General features: G+C 43.6%; 2 protein-coding genes across 4 annotated transcripts in view; one reads left to right on the top strand and one right to left on the bottom strand.

Moving 5' to 3' along the window:
- PPIG (peptidylprolyl isomerase G) overlaps positions 1–7,078 on the bottom strand; it is a 24,186-nt gene extending 17,108 nt beyond the window's left edge. Inside the window, exons 1-2 of one of the 3 annotated variants that reach the window (XM_088660673.1) lie at positions 6,553–6,667; positions 2,147–2,261 (exon numbers count right to left, since the gene is read on the bottom strand). In XM_088660673.1, coding sequence (XP_088516799.1) covers positions 2,147–2,155 — 9 coding nt within the window. In that variant the 5' untranslated portion in view covers positions 2,156–2,261; positions 6,553–6,667. Of the gene's footprint in view, positions 1–2,146; positions 2,262–6,552; positions 6,668–6,966 lie in introns of those variants that run through there. The other 2 variants (XM_088660677.1, XM_035133442.3) reach the window with 2 other exon arrangements.
- The window catches only part of FASTKD1 (FASTK mitochondrial RNA regulator 1), a 24,441-nt gene continuing 11,352 nt past the window's right edge, over positions 6,817–19,905 (top strand). Inside the window, exons 1-6 of the mRNA XM_035133411.3 lie at positions 6,817–8,328; positions 9,754–10,248; positions 12,746–12,814; positions 16,540–16,665; positions 17,627–18,025; positions 19,063–19,173. Of these exons, the coding sequence (XP_034989302.3) occupies positions 9,914–10,248; positions 12,746–12,814; positions 16,540–16,665; positions 17,627–18,025; positions 19,063–19,173 (1,040 nt within the window). The 5' untranslated portion in view covers positions 6,817–8,328; positions 9,754–9,913. The remainder of the gene's footprint in view (positions 8,329–9,753; positions 10,249–12,745; positions 12,815–16,539; positions 16,666–17,626; positions 18,026–19,062; positions 19,174–19,905) is intronic.

Here is a 19,905-nt window from a genome sequence, read left to right on the forward strand (position 1 = left end):
AAAGTAATGGAAAATGAATTAATCCGTTCCAGATGGGTTCGCGGCGTTCATAAACCGAAAATTCATAAACCGAGGTGTTCATAAACCGAGGTTCCACTGTAGTCTGTTCATCAATTCACACTTCCTGAAGATTTTTACTCTTTAAAGTTATAATGCAAGAAAACCAGAAATTATGAGAAAATTTGGTCTTGACACCTTGACCCATATTAGAAGCATCTAAGAGTAGGTATACCAGCCACTTTTCACTATTAAAATGCATGACAGAGATGGTCCGGAGGGTAGCAACATGAGCATGGGCCCTTTCTGCAGTGGCTCCCCATTTGTGGAATGCTCTCTCCAGGGGCATTCAGCTGACACCTTCATTATACACCCATAGGCACCAGGCGAAAATATTCCTTTTTAACCAGGCCATTGGCTGATTGATATCCAATGCCCTTTTAAATGTGTTGTCAAAGGGAGGATTATTGGTTTGTTTCTGTTCTAATTTTTATTATGTACTAGCTGGCCCTGCCACGCGTTGCTGTGGCTCAGTCTGTTAAATGGAGCCTCAGAGTCCCTCTTCAGATTCCCCTGACCTTCAGAGTCCCCGTTCTACGACTGTTCTGTTTACACAGGCGCATCCCTGTGACTCCCCCCAGCCTGTCCCGAACCATGACCCATCCCGGCCCCACCACCCCACCTCATCCCTGTGTTTGGCCCGACCCATGACCTATCCCATCCCCTCCTCCCCCCCATTCCCCACCCAGGCGAGCCCCCACCTCCACTCGGCCCAGTCTGGAAAGCCGAGGCAAGATGCTGTGGAGATGGAAGTTTTCTAGGTGCAGTACCAGTATAGCCATCGCTAGAGGGTGCTGTTTTGCAACCTCTCCTGTGCTCCCAGCATGCACTTTCATCTGATTTGTGAGTTCTGGAGCACGGGGTTTGGGGCTTTTTACGTGGCCTAGGTGTGAAATCTGTCTATGCAAACAGTTTTTGCTTCCTCTCGTATTCGCATGTGACGTTGTGTCAAAATTTGAATGCAATAGGTCAAGCGGTTTCGGAGAAACGTGGAGACAAACAAACATGCCCCTTTTACATTTAGATAGATAGATAGATAGATAGATAGATAGATAGATTTTGTGTTACTTATATTGTAATTTTATATTGTGAACTGCCGAGAACTACGCTTATAGGGCAGTATACAAATTTAATAAATGATACACAGGACAAATAATACAAGGGTTGCCAGAATAAGGAATGTGGCAGTCTCTTTAAGAATTATAATACTACCAGAGTGCAGTGGTTCATGCCATCTACATTCCTTGTTCCTCTTTCTCTCACTTCCTAGGCCTGATCACTTGGCAGTTGCACAAGGCCAACTTTGCAGGCTCTCCACTTTATCTCAGAATTACAAACCACTTTTTTCTGCCTTGGTGTGTATACAACTAGCATTAGAAAAACCACCACTTACACTGCCTTACTAAGCCCTAGTAGCATAGTATCCTCCAAGTTCCTCCAAGACATAAGGAAAACTGTGTCCATAATTTCTAGACAATTACAGTTAACTACATGATCTCTTGCAGGTAATAAACAGCACACCCTTAAGATACAAGCATTCTCTGAAAACACTACTCAGTGTTGTTGCTTTTTAAGGGATTCATGTTCAAATTTAGATTTCTCTAAAGCCCTTGAACCTAGGAGCCTTCTCCATGAAATACACAATATTGGATTTATACACATTTTCAGACAATTTACTTGATAATCACACCTGAATCCAACTGACATACTGAAATTTCTTTTGTAAATTGTGGTACTGAGCAGACAAGGGACAGTATAAGGTAATGAGGGAAGGACAGAGAAGTGTGTAGAACACTCATCTCTCTTCCTCTCTGATTACCAAAGGATTGATTAGAATCAAATGATTAGATACATTATTTTCAAAATTTATCCGTTAGCCAGGAGTGCTAGAAAGTTTGCTCATTTGAAACTGAAAGCCATGGACTTGTTTTCAAACAGTGAGTTATTGTTTTATGAGACTATTACATGGAAGATGTTATGACTTTGCTATTAGGGATTGTTGTCTCAATGTTTTATGGTAGATAAGGGAACATATACAAACTAATGCCCCTTGGTAATTGATTGTTCACTGTGGGAAACCAAAACGCACCAGTCTCATAATAGCTGTAATTTATTATTCATTTTTGCATTTTCATGTTTGCATAAATGGATCCAACATGCTGAGAAGTCACATTCTGCAAGGGATTCCAGATGTTCTCAATGTTCTTAAGAAATAAGAAAAGTAGTCATGACTATGAGTTCCTCATACAGAAATACTAACCTAAGCATTGCTAGCAACTTTGCTAAGTGACAGGTGGAAGGAACTTAGACAAAAGGATGTTCTTGTAGAAATATGTCTACTACTTTAAGAACCATTTGCAAGCACAAGGCAGATGTTCCTTCAACTTTCGAACTAGTTAGTCTTTGGAACTAACACTTCATCACTGAGAGGCCTGTAGGATGATCAACAGCAAGGAGTTGCCGCATGTGGCACACCTCTTTCCCCTAGAGGTGAAATGCAAAACCATATCAAGGCAGAGCTGTGTATGTACTGTACAACAATCCAAGCCCCTCTGTGCTGCTGGTGGTGGTGTTTGGACTGGGCAGAGGTGCCCCTGTCACCCTCCTGCTAGCAGGCCACCAGAGGCAGAGCTCCCCCTTTGTCCAAGTGTGCAATGCCACTGACAGCAGGTGGAAAGCCCTGAAACAGCAACTAGAGGAAAGTCCCACAGAGACCAATCACTGCACCAGCTCTAATCTGGCCCAGGAATCTGCTTGCCCAACCCACCTTGTGTCCTGGTCATTGTAGTTGTCGGGCTGTATATTTAGCACAGAGCTTTCCAAAGTGTGTGTCACAACATGCTGGTGTGTTGGCTGCAGTGTGTCGCGTGAACGAACCCTGTGCTCCTCCCGGGGCTGGAAAGGGGTTTGTTTAACGGTACCTCTGGTTTGCTAGTAAAACTGAATTACTGTGTCGCAAAACGATGCATGTCTAAAAAGTGTGTCACCAACATGGAAAGCTCTGATTTAGCAGTAGCCACACCACTCCATAAATCCTGCTCGGCTGGGGAGAGGAGTATGGATTATAAATCACACCATCTCGCAGCATGGACTTCAGTTGTGCCACACCTGCCAATAAGCTTATAGAAAAGAGTATGGGGAGAGGAAAGTATTCATTCAAAATCTGCATCACAGAAGGGTCTCATCTGTTTAGCAGTCAAATAGACTACTGTGTTTACAGAAGTGTGGCCTGCACTCTATGAGGAAGAGTTTAGCATCAAGATTTACTGTAGCCACCAATATTAAACAGAGCAAAATAAATATCCTTGCTTCGAGTTCAGGCAGCAAACCTATGCACATTTACATTGGAGCAAATCCTACTTAACAGTAGGACTTCCTTCCAAGTAAATCTGCATAGGACTGGGTTGTTAGGTTGCTAAGTGTGTATTCAGTGCAACCAGTGGGATTCTTTCCCTAGTAAACGTGGCTTGGATAGGTAAGTTTGTAAACAATGGATTCCCCACAGGTCACCATTATATATGTATGTGTGTGTATTCTCAATGTAACACAATAAACAAATAGCTCCTCAAACAACACAAGAGCAGGACATCACCAATAAGTTACAGTGTAATTGTTTAAAAACAAAAATATCATGATAACCAAATCTCTTTTTATACCTCTGAGTTGGAGGTATAGGATATAAACTCCCAGTATGCTGCATTTTTTTCTCAATTCTCTGCATCTTTAAAGACACAAATTTTGTGTTATTTTCCCCGCTATGGTCTAGTTCCATAAGTTCTTTTATCATTAGATTAACTGGAGATTTTTTTAGTCTTCTACTGTTGAGCTACGGCAATCTCAGCAGCTAGCCACCATTTTTCAATATTTAAGAAGTGCTCTGTTGGATTAGACTAAGAGCCCATCTAGATTTTAACAGTGGTCAGTTAGATGCCTCTGGAAAGCCAAGAAATATGGCATTAAAAGGGAGAAGAGTATCTTTAGCACATAATATTCAGAGCTATACAAGCAGACATGTGGTTTTCCTAGAAAATTTTGAATTGGACAATGTTCCTAGAAATTTCCTGGAAAGTTTTCCATTGCCATAAATTGAGAGAAACTTGATTTAACATGGTTAGCTGACAATTAAACAAAATTGTAAAAGTGTGTCATGATAACTTTACATGTGATATAAATATCTGAAAGGTTTTTTTTAATAGCTAAAAGTAGTTGAACTGAAATATTTACTAGGAGGGAGATAAATAACATGCATTTAGTGAGGCTTATATTTTCTATTCAAACAAAAGCATAGCTTTACTTGAAAATTATTTCAGTTAAAATATTTCCAAATATTTTAAGGAATGACACTGACACATAATCAGTGTCCCTTAGTTGCTTAAAAACAAAGTCCAAATACACCTTTCGTCATTGGAATATGCTCTGACCTTTGATGGTGTTAATGGCTCTTTTTTATCTGTTCCAGTGCTATTGCGTCCTTTTTGAGACAGGGCAACCAGAACTGCATATGGTATGCCAGTTATGGCTGGAATATGCACTATGGCTGGGGTCGGCAAGGTTTATCTTGCCTGGGCCTGTTCACTCCAGCGGAGATCCCTCTGTGGGCTGGATCGCACGCACGCCTGCGTTTTCTGGCATCTGTGGAGATGTGATTTTCGGAGTCTGCGCATGCGCACACGATTTTCAGCGCTGCGGAAGTGAGTCCCCGCGCCGGTTTAGCGCAGCGTGCCGGGACTCGCCGAGTGCGCAGCTCGGTTTGGAGGCAGCTCGTGGGCCGGTTAGACTCCCATGGGCCACTTGTGGCCCATGGGCCTTAGGTTGCCAACCCCTGCACTATGGCAACATAATTTTATTTTTTAGTCCCTTTCCTAATAATGTCCAACAGCCTACCTTTCTTCACTGCTTCCTCTCTTCCGTCTCCGCCCCCATCGTTCTGCCCGGACACTGAGGTCCAGTGCCGAGGGCCTTCTGGCGGTTCCCTCGCTGTGAGAAGCCAAGTTACAGGGAACCAGGCAGAGGACCCTGTGGAACGCCCTCCCACCAGATGTCAAAGAGAAAAAAACTACCAGACTTTTAGAGGACATCTGAATGCAGCCCTTTTAATGTTTAATAGATTGTTGTATTTTAATACTTCTGTTGGAAGCCGCCTAGACTCAGTGGCTGAGGAAACCCAGCCAGATGGGTGGGGTATAAATAATGTTTTATTATTACTACTACTACTACAGTGAGCCGTCCACCACTACCCCAAGATCCCATCCATCAACTTATATCTCAAGTAAGGCATTTTCTTTCTTTCTTTGCCTCTGTGTGCATGATTGTACACTTACATTGAAACTCATTTGCCATTATGCTGCCCCTTCACGTTTGGAGTCTACTGTGGTCTTCACCATCCTGAATAATTTGGGAGTCACCTGCAAACTTGGCTGCGGATCATTTTAAATGCACCCGTCCCAACACAGATGGGGGGGCACTTCTTCCTTCCATTGATAAAGGAACTTGGTGAGAAAGCAAGCCTTACAGATGTTTCTGGAAAGACCCATTTCCCTTACATTTCAGAATGCAGTTTCAGAAAGCAAAGCACATTAATCTGCTCCTTTATTTTACCATTGCATACATGTCACGCTGCACATAACCTCTTTCTTTCCAAACACAGATGAGCAAAGTGATCCAGTTCCCGAATAAAAGACCCCTACATCGAAAAATAGCATGTGCTGCGGTTTTGTTTTGGGTTTTTTGTGTGTGTTTTTTAACTTTGTGATTTCTACTGGAGCCTGTCTGCTATCAACCTGCATACAGCATTTTGGGGCGGGGGCGGGGAAGAATCAGTACAGGTACAACAATATTACGTAGCTTTATCTCACACTTCGGAGTGTGCAAAAAGCTTCCTTTGGGCCATGAGTTTACTCGCCTATCCCTCCCCGCTCCTGTGCACGTTTATCCCACGACTTCTTGCCCCTAGTTATGGTATTATTTTCAAAGCCAACTGCCAGGCCACCTTCCTCCCCCCCCCCTTAATTACAGGGACGTGAGCGCCCGCTTTCATTCATAACTATTTGCAACGGTTCTCGAAACCGCCTCCCGCCCGCGCGGCCTCCCAAGTTTGCCCACCCGAACCCATTCCGCGTCTCCCGGAGATTGAATCGCGGGAAGACGCTTCACATTCAAGGCCTCGCGCTTCTCCCGCAAATCATTCCCCGCAGAGAAACTACCTCTCCTCTCCCCACTTCCCCCCGCCTTCCCCCAACGGCCCACCCGGGGATTTGTTGAGGGGGTGACACTCGGGCCGGCCGAGCCCTCCGCGGAGTCGGCCGTGAGGGAGCCCAGCCGCCCGCCCCTGGCGAGGCAGATTCAAATGGAGAGAGAGAGAGGACCGAGCCCTCTCGCCTCCCGCGCCATTGCTCCCCTTTCTCCCCCCCCCCCTCACCACGAGGCCCTTAAATGTTCGCCGGCAACGCCGCCGCGGCCCCTCGGGCGGAGGAGAGCCCCACTCGAGCCACTCACCCGCCCGCCCGCCGCCGCGCTCGCCCGCTCGGCCCGAAGTCTCCTTTCGCCGCCGCCGCGCTCTTCACCACCTCGCCGCCGCCATGTTAGGATCTGGTGCAGCACGGACTGCGTCAGTGGAGGAGGGGAGGGAAGCGGGGAAGCCTGGAGCGGCGAGGGCGGGACGGGGCGCGAGCGAGCGAGGATGTCTGACGAGGAGAACGGGCTGGAGGGGAGTCCTCGGGCGCCAGGGCCCTCTCTCGACCTCTCCAGAAAGGGATGGGGGGCGAAGATGGAAGATCAGATCTGTCCGACTCGCCGCCCCTTTTGGCGCGCACGCCCAATTCCCCTCCAGCCTCCAGGCCGGAGCTCCAGCGCCTGCCCCTCTTCTCTGGCAACCAAGCGGGGTGGGGTGGGGGTGTCCAGCCGCCGCACCTCAACCCAAACGATGTCCTCAGGTTTTAAGCTCGCTTGCACTCTCGGCCGTAGGCTTTCCTCAAAACGCCCTAGGATTCAAGTTTCCAGTCCTCTTGACGCCTCTCGCGCAGCATCGCTGGCGCGCCGCCGCGTCATTGTACTTCGGCAGCACCGCTTTGCGATCCAGGAAGCGCTTAGGGGTGGTAGACAAACGCATGCCGCACACATTTGACATACATACATATTTGTATTTACTACTATTATTTATTAAATGTTCTTTACAAAAAAAGAGTAAACTTTCAGGAAGGTCAGGCCGGCCCACGTCGGGAGAGGGGAGCATCATCTTCCCACACCGCAGACTGAAGGAGGGGAAATGCTTCTAAATGTTGTCGAGGGGTTCAGGCTGCAAGGCTACACTTTCTAGGAGGGAGTCTACTTTTTTGTTAAACATGCAATTTTGCTGCGTTTAACCTTAGCGTTTCCTACTGTCCAAAAAAAGAGGGGGGGGATCACTAGTGGCATATATTTTTCCAGGAATAGCTATTGCCTGGAAGTGTCTTACTTTTCTCCAACATAGCACAGACTTTAATTTGTACTGTGTTAGAAAGTGAAACAAAAGGGTCTGGTTGCATCCCTTCCCGAGCCTGGGTCTCCAGATGTCGGGCTACAACTCACTGACCATGGTGGCTGGGGATGATGGGGGTTGTAGTCAACATCTGGGGCACCCAAACTATTTGCGATTCTTGCATGTATTATCAATAATCCTTGGCCAAAAATAAATTCGCAGATCCCTAGGGAGAGGCAATGGCTAATAAATCAGCTTAAGGCTGGTAGGAGTCGTGGGGGGAGTGCACTTTTTAAAGCAGCTTGCCATCACACTTCTTCAACCCACCAAATAGTTGTAGCCTAGATTCGCCACAAGCAATGTTGCACAATGTAAAGACTACAACTCCCGACAGGCAAGGAGGCTGTCGGTGGAGCATGCTGGGAAATGTAGTAGCAGATTCTTCAACTAAGACTCAGACCCGATTGTTGTATAGGACAGAAGCTGCGGAGCGGCTAGTACAGTCAGTATGTATTTTTTGCGGCCGGTGTGGACGGAGTTATAGACAATTATTTGATGTTAGCCAGTCGTCTTTCTATGCGGGGATATTTGCTGCTGGAGCACATAGGTGGTGATCTCCCGCCATGTGGATTCTAGGAGGAGCCTGCTTTGCCAATAGGCAGCATGGTCGTGTGATCTGTAGGAAGTCACTCTTTCCTGCGTGCGACGTGATCCTGGTGAAAGAGATGGAATGAGACTTCCTAAGGAGCGCAAGGGACGCAAGGATCCAGGCTGTTCACGGCGGTTCAAACTGTTACCTTCACAGCTGCAGAAAGGTGATAATGTGGATAAGTTAGAGGTTGTACTAGGTTTATGTGTATAGGGGTGGTGGGCTTACTCTCACGTGGCTTCTACAGAGGTGTGTTGGGGTTTTCTTTTGTTTTTTAAAAAAATATTGAGAAGGAACTTCACTATTCTGTATGAAAATGAGTGAATGTCAAGACAAATTGTTTTAAAAAATTAAAAAATAGACAATATAGTGAGTTTGGATTTGTTGGAAAGGTTTTGGTTCAGATCCATCTTTAAATCAGGAAGGAAATACAAATACACAGAACACATATTCATATAATCCTAGAGTTGGGTGGAACCTTAAATGTGATCTAGTTCAGCCCTCGGCTGATTCAGGAAATCCACTTATCCCAGGGGGAGGCCAAGTTATCTGTGATGTAATTGGTCAGTTAGCTAAGTACAGTATTTCTATTTATTTACTTAATTGGGGGGGGGCAATTGCACCCACCAGCTATGCCCATGCACACAACCCTCTTTATTATCATACACTAGTTCCATTAACCTTCAAAACCTAACACACTTGACAATACAGAAACCTAGTTTGGATTCAGTAGCTTGATTCACGCATATTGCTATACTGTATTACAGCTTAGTGCTATGTGGACAGATTTCTCAACTATGATTTGTTTAAACAAGCTAACTTCATAAAACCTATGCTTTGAAGTTGGCAACTTTCAACAAACCATTGTTAAGATGATCTACGCTTTGTTTGAGTTCAGTTTTCCTTGTTATTGTTGTTTAGTCGTTTCCGACTCTTCGTGATCCCATGGACCAGAGCATGCCAGGCACTCCTGTCTTCCACTGCCTCCCGCAGTTTGGTCACTCATGTTCGTAGCTTCAAGAACACTTTCCAACCATCTCGTCCTCTGTCGTCCCCTTCTCCTTGTGCCCTCCATCTTTCCCAACATCAGGGTCTTTTCCAGGGAGTCTTCTCTTCTCATGAGGTGGCCAAAGTATTGTAGGCTCAGCTTCAGGATCTGTCCTTCCAGTGAGCACTCAGGGCTGATTTCCTTCAGAATGGATAGGTTTGATCTTCTTGCAGTCCATGGGACTCTCAAGAGTCTCCTCCAGCACCATAATTCAGTTTTCCTAGTAAGCAGCAAAATAAAAAATGGAAGCTGAATGGAAGTAAAATAAAATAAATGGAAGCTGAATGGAAGTAAGAGCTTCCAAATTCCTCTACAGCCACACTGGAGGAGGGGAGGAGTATTGAACCTGAGGCTCACTGCAACTCATCATGTAACACTAAACCATGATTTTGTGTGAAGTTTGAATGCCAAATATTGTTTGTCTGGACTATTGATAGGCTACAGTATTGATACAGGCATGCACAGGCAGACAGAACAATCAAATTTTGTGGTTTAATAACTTATTTGCAAGACTAATTATTTTTTAAATGGCTGCTTTTGCAGGTTCTTCAGAATTATTTCCGCTTCTTCAACAATAACTACAAAGAATAAGGGAAAAGCAATATTATATATCTAAATGCTAGCTGGTGGTTTGCATCTGATTGGAAGTGAAGAAGAATAGCCTCATTCTGGACATGTTTAAAAAAACATAAAAATCACAAAAATGCTGTCTGTAAGACGTTTTTATTTATTTGCACTGAGATGTCGCCACTGTCGAACTTGGAGCAGTGATCCCTTGTTAAGCCAGCTAAATAACTGCATAAATGAAGATCAAGTGTTTGACCTCGTTGGAAAGAACAAAACCAAACTTTCTGAAAAACATGTGGGAAGGGCAATTAATATACTTTGGGAGTTTCAAAAGAAGACGCCTGAGCCTCTGAGGCTTACTGATTATGTAAAAAATCACTCCCAGTTTCTTATACTTCGCATTTTAGCAGAAAACAAGATTGAACAGATGGATAATGAAGCATTAGTGGATATTCTGTATAATTTACTCAGGTAAGCCATATAGTATGATGCCGAAATGTAATGGGGGTAAGTTTATTAATCTGTGATTAAAAAAGTAATTGTGTTTTTTAAAAAAATATATATGCATAAACTGAAGCACACTGATTGCTGCAAAAGCACAGCTCACTGGTACAATGCCCATTTAAAATTTGCTCATATTTCTCTATCGTCTGTCTGTCTGTCTATCATCTATCTTTCTACCTACCTAAACAATGGATGATCTATTCTAATGAGTCACAAAACCTGTGTCTGACCTCCATAAAAACATGAGATTACTCTCATGTAGCAAATGTTAGCTCTAAAAGGCAGTGTAGGGACTGACAGTTACAGGCACAATCAAGCCAAAGCAAAGGTGGCTTGGCTGCCAATATTTTCTCCCATTAATGTCCTGACCTTAGGGACCAAAGGGAAATTAGACAATCATTGCGGAGGTGACAACAACTACCAGAGGGTTCTCTCTATTGGTTACTGCAGGGATGGGGAATCTAGCCCTCCAGATGTTGTTGGAGCACAGCTTTCATCACCCATGGTCATTGGCCAATGCAGGCTGGGGCTGATAGTCCAAATAGCTTGAAAAGCAAAATACAAAGTTCCAGCTGTGGCTGACTTTCTGTCCCAAGCAGGCAGAGCAATGGAGAAGCCAACAGAAGAAGGAGAGCCAAGTGTTAAGGGCTGAATGTGAGCAAATGCAGCTATGCATATTTACGGTTGGTTACAGCGGAGATGGGAGGAAATCCAGCCTCTCCGCAAAATGTTCCATCGGCGCAAGCGTTTCTGCCTGCCTGACGTAACAACCTCCCCTCTTCTACCACCTGCATGCTGTTTGTGGGTTCTCACAATCCCCACAGTGCCGATTTGGGGGTGCAATGGGAGGTGAGGGGGGACCCCATTGCGCCAGCGGCAGCCCTTGAACTGGTTCCTACTAGTGGAACTAGTAAGCTGAACCTGGCCCAGGGATTTAAGTGATTAAGTAAAAGGCCCTGGAAAAAAATGTGGGGTTTTTTTTTTTTTTTATTAAATATTTTTATTAATTTTCCAATTAAAACCAATTATATCACATTCAATATTTCAAATTATACACATATATATATCAATCAAACCGAATGTTATGCCAAATCATCTAAAGAATTTTTTATTTGGGTTCCCATGCTTCAAGAAATTGGGAATTCCTCGCAACTGTCCACTGCCGTCTTTTTTCTAAAGTTCAAATCGTCCTCCAAGTTCATAATAATCCAGATCTTCCCCTTACAGTCACATAGATATATTCCACTTTCATCCGATTGTTTCCCAGCTGCTGAGATAAATATCAAACAAAGTTTCACAGATGTTCTTTCTCCTGTGTGAGTTAATCAGTCCAGCCTCCCCATAAATCTTCTTAATGGAGCTCCCTGTTGCGTCGAAGCAGCTCGAAGTAGCGCCATCTTGAAAAACTCAAATCACTTTCGTTTTCTCTCATAGCCATGAAGATTTACGATCATTATAGAATTTACAGCTTTTTCAGGCAGGAGACCCAAACATCAAACCATTAACTCTTGGTAAATTAATGGATCTCCTTGCCCTATAGCTGAACTTAGCTTCAGGTCGCTGCTCCAATTTAAAGTGCGTCACAGCTCATAAATCCTCCGAACGCGTCCAGAACTTCTTCCGTCCGACTAGGGGGGGGCTTTTCTCATCGGCAACTCCACATCTTTAAAAAATATGCTCAGTAACAACAATTATAAAGTTCAACTCACACAGTCTTTTGCTTCTCTTTCACTCCAAACAAGCCAGGACATCGTGTCCGGGAAGGTACGAGGCAACAATATGAAGAAAAAAAAATAAAAACTCACTTCCCTTATCGCTCCGTCCCCATCAATCCTTCTTCCAGATGCAGTACAGTCTTTTGACTCCTCTCCCTCAGCAGCATAAATTTCTCAGCAGTAAACAGCGCTTCTTCCCCTCCTTCTGAAATATGTCCATAAATTTAAGCCTAATTATCTTCTTTAACCATGGAAATCCCCGCCATGCAGATTAGCGTCCGGGAGTCCTGGCCCTCGTAAGTGCTCAGCCCAAGCTCCCCCCACTCCAAAAACAGTCGGAGTGGGTCTGGGGGCATCGCGGGCCAGCGGCCCCTCTCCGTAACCCCCGGAGAGGGTAGGGGGTTGCCATTTACTCCCCTAGCAACCGCCAAATTCCTTACGAAGGTCAGAGAGATGGAAAACAGATCCGCCATTCCTGCAGGCGGAAACCGGAACCACCAAAAATGTGGGGTTTAAAGGGAAAAGAGAGGTGGCTTCCTAGCTGCACATTTCCAAGCACTGATCTGTTCATAGTTGTAAGAGGTTTCCCAGAATGCGCAGGGAAAGTGTTCGGTAAGTACCGGTACAAAACTCTAGCAACCTGCTACAGTATTTGTAATACATTTAAAATTACACAGGTTTTCCCCCCCATCTCTCTCTCTTAAAATATCTATGCAGAGCATTTGACTTGTCTTTTGTTCCTTGTGAAGGTTTGAAATTGAGGCCCATGATTCGCTAGTTGAAGAGCTCGTCATGGAATGCTGGAGAAGATTAAATGGGCAAGTACACATTAAAATTAAAATCCTATGAATTGTCCTATGAATTGAAAGCTTGAGAGCTCATGCTTATAAAAACTATCGCAAGGTCAGTACTGTCAACCTTAATTTATTAAAAGTATGGTAGGCCCCTTTCTCTCTTCAAAGCAGTAGTTGTGGGTTAAGAAGGAGCGTCTCCACCCCCATCGTTCTGCCCGGACACTGAGGTCCAGCGCTGAGGGCCTTCTGGCGGTTCCCTCGTTGCGAGAAGCCAAGTTGCAGGGAACTAGGCAGAGGGCTTTCTCAGTGGTGGCGCCTGCCCTGTGGAACGCCCTCCCAACAGATGTCAAAGAGGAAAACAACTACCAGACTTTTAGAAGACATCTGAAGGCACCCTGAAGTTCAGGGAGGCTTTTAATGTTTAATAGATTATTGTGTTTTATTTTTCTGTTGGAAGCCGCCCAGAGTAGCTGGGGAAACCCAGCCAGATGGGCGGGGTATAAATAAATTATTATTATTATTACTGTATTATTATTATTATTATTCAAATCAAATCAATAACCTTTATTAGGCATGACAAATTCAGAAGTTTCAGAACAAAATTATGAGTAAAACATTCACATTATAAACTTCATGAAATAAAATACATATTAATTGATTTAGTATTTAGTATTTTAGAGCAATATATCAATTTTCACTTAGCATCCCCTGGTCCTCTCCACAGTGGCCCAATCTCTCTGCGTGAACCGAGCACAAAAACTCAGCCACCACTAAAGTAACTCCATCATTATTATCTGACAATAACCCCTGAATAGTTGGCATTGCTGCGATCGATGCATCCACCTGCAAAGCATCCAGCAATCGTCTTCTCGCATTAATACTGTAATTACAGGAAAAGAAAATGTGGTCCAATGTATCTGGTTCATTCTTCCCGCATTTACATAAACGTTCGGCTTTTGGGAGAGCTAGATATCTTCCTTCTGTCTCCATAGAGGGGAACACGTTGAATCTAGCCAACATGAAGAGCCTGCACCCTTCCTGACTCTTCAAGTTTGCCATATATCCCCCTTTAAAGTCTCTACACATTGGGAGGTTCAGGTGTAATGGGGATTTATTGAGATAAATTTGCACTGAGGACCATTGTACCAATAAAGGCAGCTACAGATTTAAGAATGTAACACTCCTGGATAGATTTTGAAAGGTGACTTTAGGCTTAAATTTGATAGCTATCTAACTGGCAGTAAGGCCAACTGAGCCCAGTGGGATTTATTTCAGTATAAGATTGCACTGTTAAGCTTCCTAAATGAAAGCAGTGGAAAACTTGGTTTTAAGCCAGTTTATAGAAGAATCTATAAAGATTTATGGGAGAGAGAAAAAACCTCTGCTCCAGTCTGCCCTTCCCTGAGGAAGTTAAAGTATACCAGAACAATAAACTCAAGAATCTGGGCTAATATCTAAGCTTTATTTATTTATTTATTTATTTATTTATTGAGAATGATAAAAAATTATAAACTGCTTAACTGAAAACTTTGGAATACATGTTGCTTTTTTTCTCTTGTGTCTGGTCTGCGCCCTAGCACCCTCCCTGTCCTTTCCCCCACCTCCAGTTCTGATGCACATTTAAGTAAAACTTTAAAGGGAAAGAAGGACAAGGCAAGGGCCCTCTGCTAAGTTGTACCTGACCTAAGGTGGTCCCAACAGCCGTACTACCACTGTACTTCAAATATATGCTAAATAAAAACAAGAAGCCGATCCCCTAATGCATGTTGGGTTAAAGATGGTCCCAGTTCTGAAATGGTTGAAGGCTACCAGTCTAGAAATGGTATTTACCACTTGCCGGAGGGGGCGGGGGCTGGTTATTTACATGTTTCTGTATGGCCCAATGAAAGTCAGTCTAACTGTCATGTGGAGCCTTAATGGACAGCTCTTGAGTTAGAATTCTCAGTATGCCAAAGGATAGATGATCTATGCATATTTTGATTGGTGGGTACACATTCAGAATTTTCAGTTAGATGGTGTGATTGGCTGGGGCTAGACTGGAGCGGCCAGAAGAAGTGTATATAATAAATACTACTTAGGGTGCTGGTCAGAGGTACTTAGTTGAGTTAGGTAGGGCACACCCACACTTCTGCTTGTCTAGAAATCATGGGTCCAAGAGGGTTTTTTTTTGCTTGACCCACTGCTGGGAAACCTGCTGTTTACCACTGAATAGGAACAAACATCAGCCCACAGAGAAACCAATTGGCATTTGTTCCAGTTCAGTTTTCCCCAGGGGAAAGCAATGGGACAAGTGGAACTGTAAACAAGCCCTTGGTCAGAGTTGTGGTTGGTTGCCAGTTCCACCAGAAGACAGTGCCAGGATCAGGGAAGAAGTTAGATCTGAGATTGGCCAAAGGCATGCTGGGGGATAGCTGAATCATGTGGCTTAGGCCGAAGATACCGGGGGGGGGGGGGAATTGTTTTGGGATGACTGGTAGGAGTACCAGAAATATTATTTCCATGGTAGTACAGTGAGACAAACCTTTGCTTCAATAGATCAGTGAAGGTTTGTGGGGGGAAACGGGTTTGTGGGGGGAAACGGGGGTGGAGAAAATAAAAGGTCAATTTGGCTATAGCATTTTAATAGGGTAACTGATTGCAGTGTAAGCTAGAGCGTCGAAAATGGCATCCTGGCTGAATTTTTGGAAATTGTTTATAATTCTCCAGGAAAACCCAGGAGTATGTAAGGCCATTGCAAATCTCCTTTTAAAATAGCTTTAAAACTTTGCCCCCCTCCCTCCTAGTATCATGAGTGGACTTTGGTAATATGGTGCCCTCAACGAGGGGGAAAAATTGCCCCCACCCCATTCTTATTTTCACAATAATTACTTTTGGTATAAAAAAATCCTTCCAGTAGCACCTTAGAGACCAACTAAGTTTGTCATAGGTATGAGCTTTCGTGTGCATGCACACTTCTTCAGATACACTGAAACAGAAGTCGCCAGACCCTTATGTATAGTCAGAGGGGTATTACTCAGAAGGGGGGTGGGAATGGGTGATTGGCTGATAGGAGTGGTGAACCTGTAGATGACTGTTAACGACTGCAATTGGTCTTGCAGGGAAAAGCAAGGGCTGAGGTGCTAAAGAAAGCTTTATCATGTCCTTATTCAGACCAGGTCTCTCCATGGTTTTAAGCTTGGTAATGAGTTGCAATTCAGCAACTTCTCTTTCCAGTATGTTTCTGAAACTTTTCTGCAAATATAGGGAGGAGGAGCAGGAGGATAGTGATGCACATACTTGGCTTGGCACCCTGTACAGGGAAACTGCCCTAAATCTAGCACTGGTGGCCTGGGTTTAGCAGAACCATTGGAGTGGGAGCTGGGTTTTGTTATTATAGAGTAAGCAAGTAAAAAAACAACATTCCCTTCACAAAGGGCATCAGCCCTCTCAAGGCAGCTTACAAGGTAAAACAGCATACAACAAACCACACTTAATAAAACCAGCAGTAAACAGTAAAAAGAAAAGCAGTCCAGAAATGTTAACATCTGTTTTATAAGGTACTTGAAGTAGTAATCTAGGATGACCGATAACTGCAGGATGTAAAGCTATTACAATTTGTTACCAAGGGACAGTTGCAGGTTTGTTTGTTTGTTTTAAATCAATAATGTAAGTAAGCAGTAAACTGCTTTTCAACAATCTCTTAAATTTTGTATATAGGTAAATGTTTAAAAGCTTTTGTAAAGCAGGATTTTCCTTTTATATTCTCACAGACTCAGCATGCCTCAGCTATCTAAATTTGCAATGTGCCTACATGACCAACAAATGTACTATAGTCCTCTCATTGGTGATATAGCTGATATTGTGAATAGGAACTTGGATTCCATACAAGATGGAAGGTAATGTTAATCTAATAAATGTCTCAGAAGAATTGAGAGTATTTTTGTTCTCTTTCCCATGCATATACAGCACTACTGTAGCATACCTGTTTAGGCCCCTTTGTTGTTTAAGTTGTAGAGGTAAAGGGACCCCTGACCATTAGGTCCAGTCGCGGACGACTCTGGGGTTGCGGTGCTCATTTCGCTTTACCGGCCGAAGGAGCCGTTGTACAGCTTCCAGGTCATGTGGCCAGCATGACTAAGCTGTTTCTGGCAAACCAGAGCAGCGCACGAAAAGGCCGTTTAGCTTTCCGCCGGAGAAGTACCTATTTATCTACTTGCACTTTGATGTGCTTTCGAACTGCTAGGTTGGCAGGAGCTGAGACTGAACAACGGGAGCTCACCCCATCGCAGGGATTTGAACCACTGACCTTCTGATCAGCAAACCCTAGGCTCTGTGGTTTAACCCACAGCGCCACCCGCGTCCCACCTGTTGTTTAAGTTAAGTTGTTATAAGTGCAATTCTAATGAAGGTGCAACTGATAGGACACCCTGTATGTGGGTAGGTTCATTGTGGATATCATTTTTACTGTTTTATTGTGCCTGTGGATTTAAATCCTGTTCCGCTGCAATCCTACAGTCCCTAGGAGGGCATTGCAGGGCCCCTAGGATATTGCAGAACTCTCTTCATTGGCAGAGAAAGATCTGCCCTTCTAATATGGAAATATTTCCATTATTTTGCTTGAAAACACTCCAGTCTGTATAGCATTAAGAAAAGACTCAATAACAGCTTTGCAAAATGCTTTTTCCTTTAATTTTTGCCTCTTTCAAATAGTACAGTATTAAAAAAAAAGATGCCCAGTCTCATTCTGCCTCCAAACCTTCCATCTCCTCATCCAGTCCTTTCCATTTTTAATGTAATGAACTTAAATATTGTTGGGTTCGTTCAATCACCGCATACTTTTTTTTTGGAATGTTTTAGGGTCTTGTCAATTTTGATGGTCAGCATATCTGGTGTTATCTCGCAGCATTTCAGAGATCGGTTAATACAGAAGGCAGAGTTTCTTCTGGAAACCACAGAATCTGCCCCCTTGAATAATGCCAGACGATTTGTACAGTTTCTCCGGAATGTCAGACTACCACATCGACCATTGCTGGACAAGTGTAACCAAGTTTTTCTTCAGAATGTGAACCAGCTAGGTGTTGACCATGTGGCTATCATCCTTGGACTTTACCAGATTTTACAATTCAACAACGTTGAGTTAAAATTAGTTGCTAAACAGAAACTGATAGAAGCAATGGATCACTGCAATAATCCTTCAAGCTTCTCTCGACTGTTTGTTGCCCTTGCACCCATGGCAGGACCAGAGGTCAGAGAACAGTAAGTTTAACTTCTGGCTTACTTGGTGTGCATGTGAATAGATTTTTCCTTGGAAAAGGTAGTGAATTTTTCCATGCTTTTATCTGAAGGCCATTGCTATCTGAGACAGAATAGGCTGCAGTTCAACAAAGGGAAACTACAAATGCAATGGAGTTGTGCTCGGCTTATGCTATTAATGGTGAAACATCCTCCTGTGGACTTGCTTTGTCACTATTGTTGACCCAAATTGACAAAATAGATTTCAGGTCGCATATATGCACGCATACACACACCTTGCCGTTGTGTTCTTTTCCACTCAATCTGTGACAAATTCTCATGTTGTGCTGAGGAAAGGCGACACAACAACAGCCTTGTTGAGCACACTTAACTCTTTCCTCAGGAGTAATGGAGAGTGCAGAATTAGTCACAGGCCCAAATCCAAAGAGATGTGCACAGAGTTTCTGTTACCCTGAAAATGTCTTCAGAAATTTGAAGTTCCATGGGTACCACCAATAGCATAGAACTAGAACAGAGCACTCTCTGTTCCCTTGGTCCATTTGAACAGTTTTGGCATTTTGTTGCATGTTCAATATTTGGACTGCTCTTTCATCCCAATATGCATTTGTTGATACCAATAGCCAACAATAATTGCTTGTTCCAGAAGTATTTCCGTACAAAATCATGTGGTTTGAGGGGGCTGAGGTCACTGTTCCCTACAGAAAGAACAGAAGCTACGGTTCCAAATTTCACCCTTCACCAATCCAGAACCAAAAGTGTATTATTTATTTGCCTTGGATGAGCTTTTGCTGCATTGTCTCCTATGCAGCCCTTGTTAAAATGTTCCCTTATGGGGAACTTCTAATCCTAAACGTTTACTGGAGGTGTGTGTGCTTTAAGCTTATCTTTCTTTCAAGATACATTAAAAGCTTCACTTTGTGGAGTCTGTTTCCATTTCCCCAAACACACCTCTCTCCCTTTTTGAAATAAGAATGATATACACAACTCTGTGACCTCTTCAACTGCTGGAAATATGTAATATTTTGTATGTTTATTTTTAGGTTAACTAAAACTGCTCTACTAATGGCAGATGAATTTGACCATCAGCAAACATTAGCAGTGACGGACAGTATGCAAGAAGCAGAGCTCAGAGATCCACAACTGATTCAAAAGTAAACCTTCAGTACAAAATAGCGTCTCGAAATGTTCTCAGTTTCTGTAACTTCCCTTTTCTGACTGGTTCAGAATGCAGCAAGTGAAAAAGCTGTAACTTCTGTTTAGTTTAAGAATGGCTGATACAGAACGCTGAATATGCTTGCACTATATGAGATACCGTTGACTTACCTTACACCACAGTCCTAAACACATCTATTGGAAGCAAGTCCCATTGATTTTAGCAGAACTTGCATCCAGGTAAGCGTGCCTAGGATTATGGTGTAACTCATCACTGTTTGGTTGACATTAAGCTCATTTGACTTAAGAGTTTTCTGTGGAAATGTATGCTGGAATGTTCACAAGAAATGCCCTAACACAACGGGTGTTAGTAAACCTCACTGAAGCTGGTGAACGAAAGCAGCAAAGTTATTTTGTCTCCACGGTTGCCAGACTCAATAGTGCTTGGAAATTAAACAAAGGGTCTGCTAGTTTCTCTTTAATGTTTCCAGACTCAAAAGAGAGCAGGGCAATTAAAGGCACAGAAGTCCTGTCCACTATTGAGTCTGGCAACCTTATTTGTCTCACTTTGTGCCTGAGGCCAAACTAGGCAAAACATTAAATGCATCTTTAGACTTAATGTACCTGCTTTTAAAAAGGAAAATCTCTCCCCTGAAGCTGCTTTTTGCATGGCAAGAAGGAATCCCATAGTGCCAATAGGAGGTTTTCTTACAATGCAAATAAGCAGCTTT

Source organism: Zootoca vivipara, chromosome 1 (assembly GCF_965207765.1).
Source record: "Zootoca vivipara chromosome 1, rZooViv2.hap1.1, whole genome shotgun sequence".
NCBI classification, from domain to species: domain Eukaryota; kingdom Metazoa; phylum Chordata; class Lepidosauria; order Squamata; family Lacertidae; genus Zootoca; species Zootoca vivipara.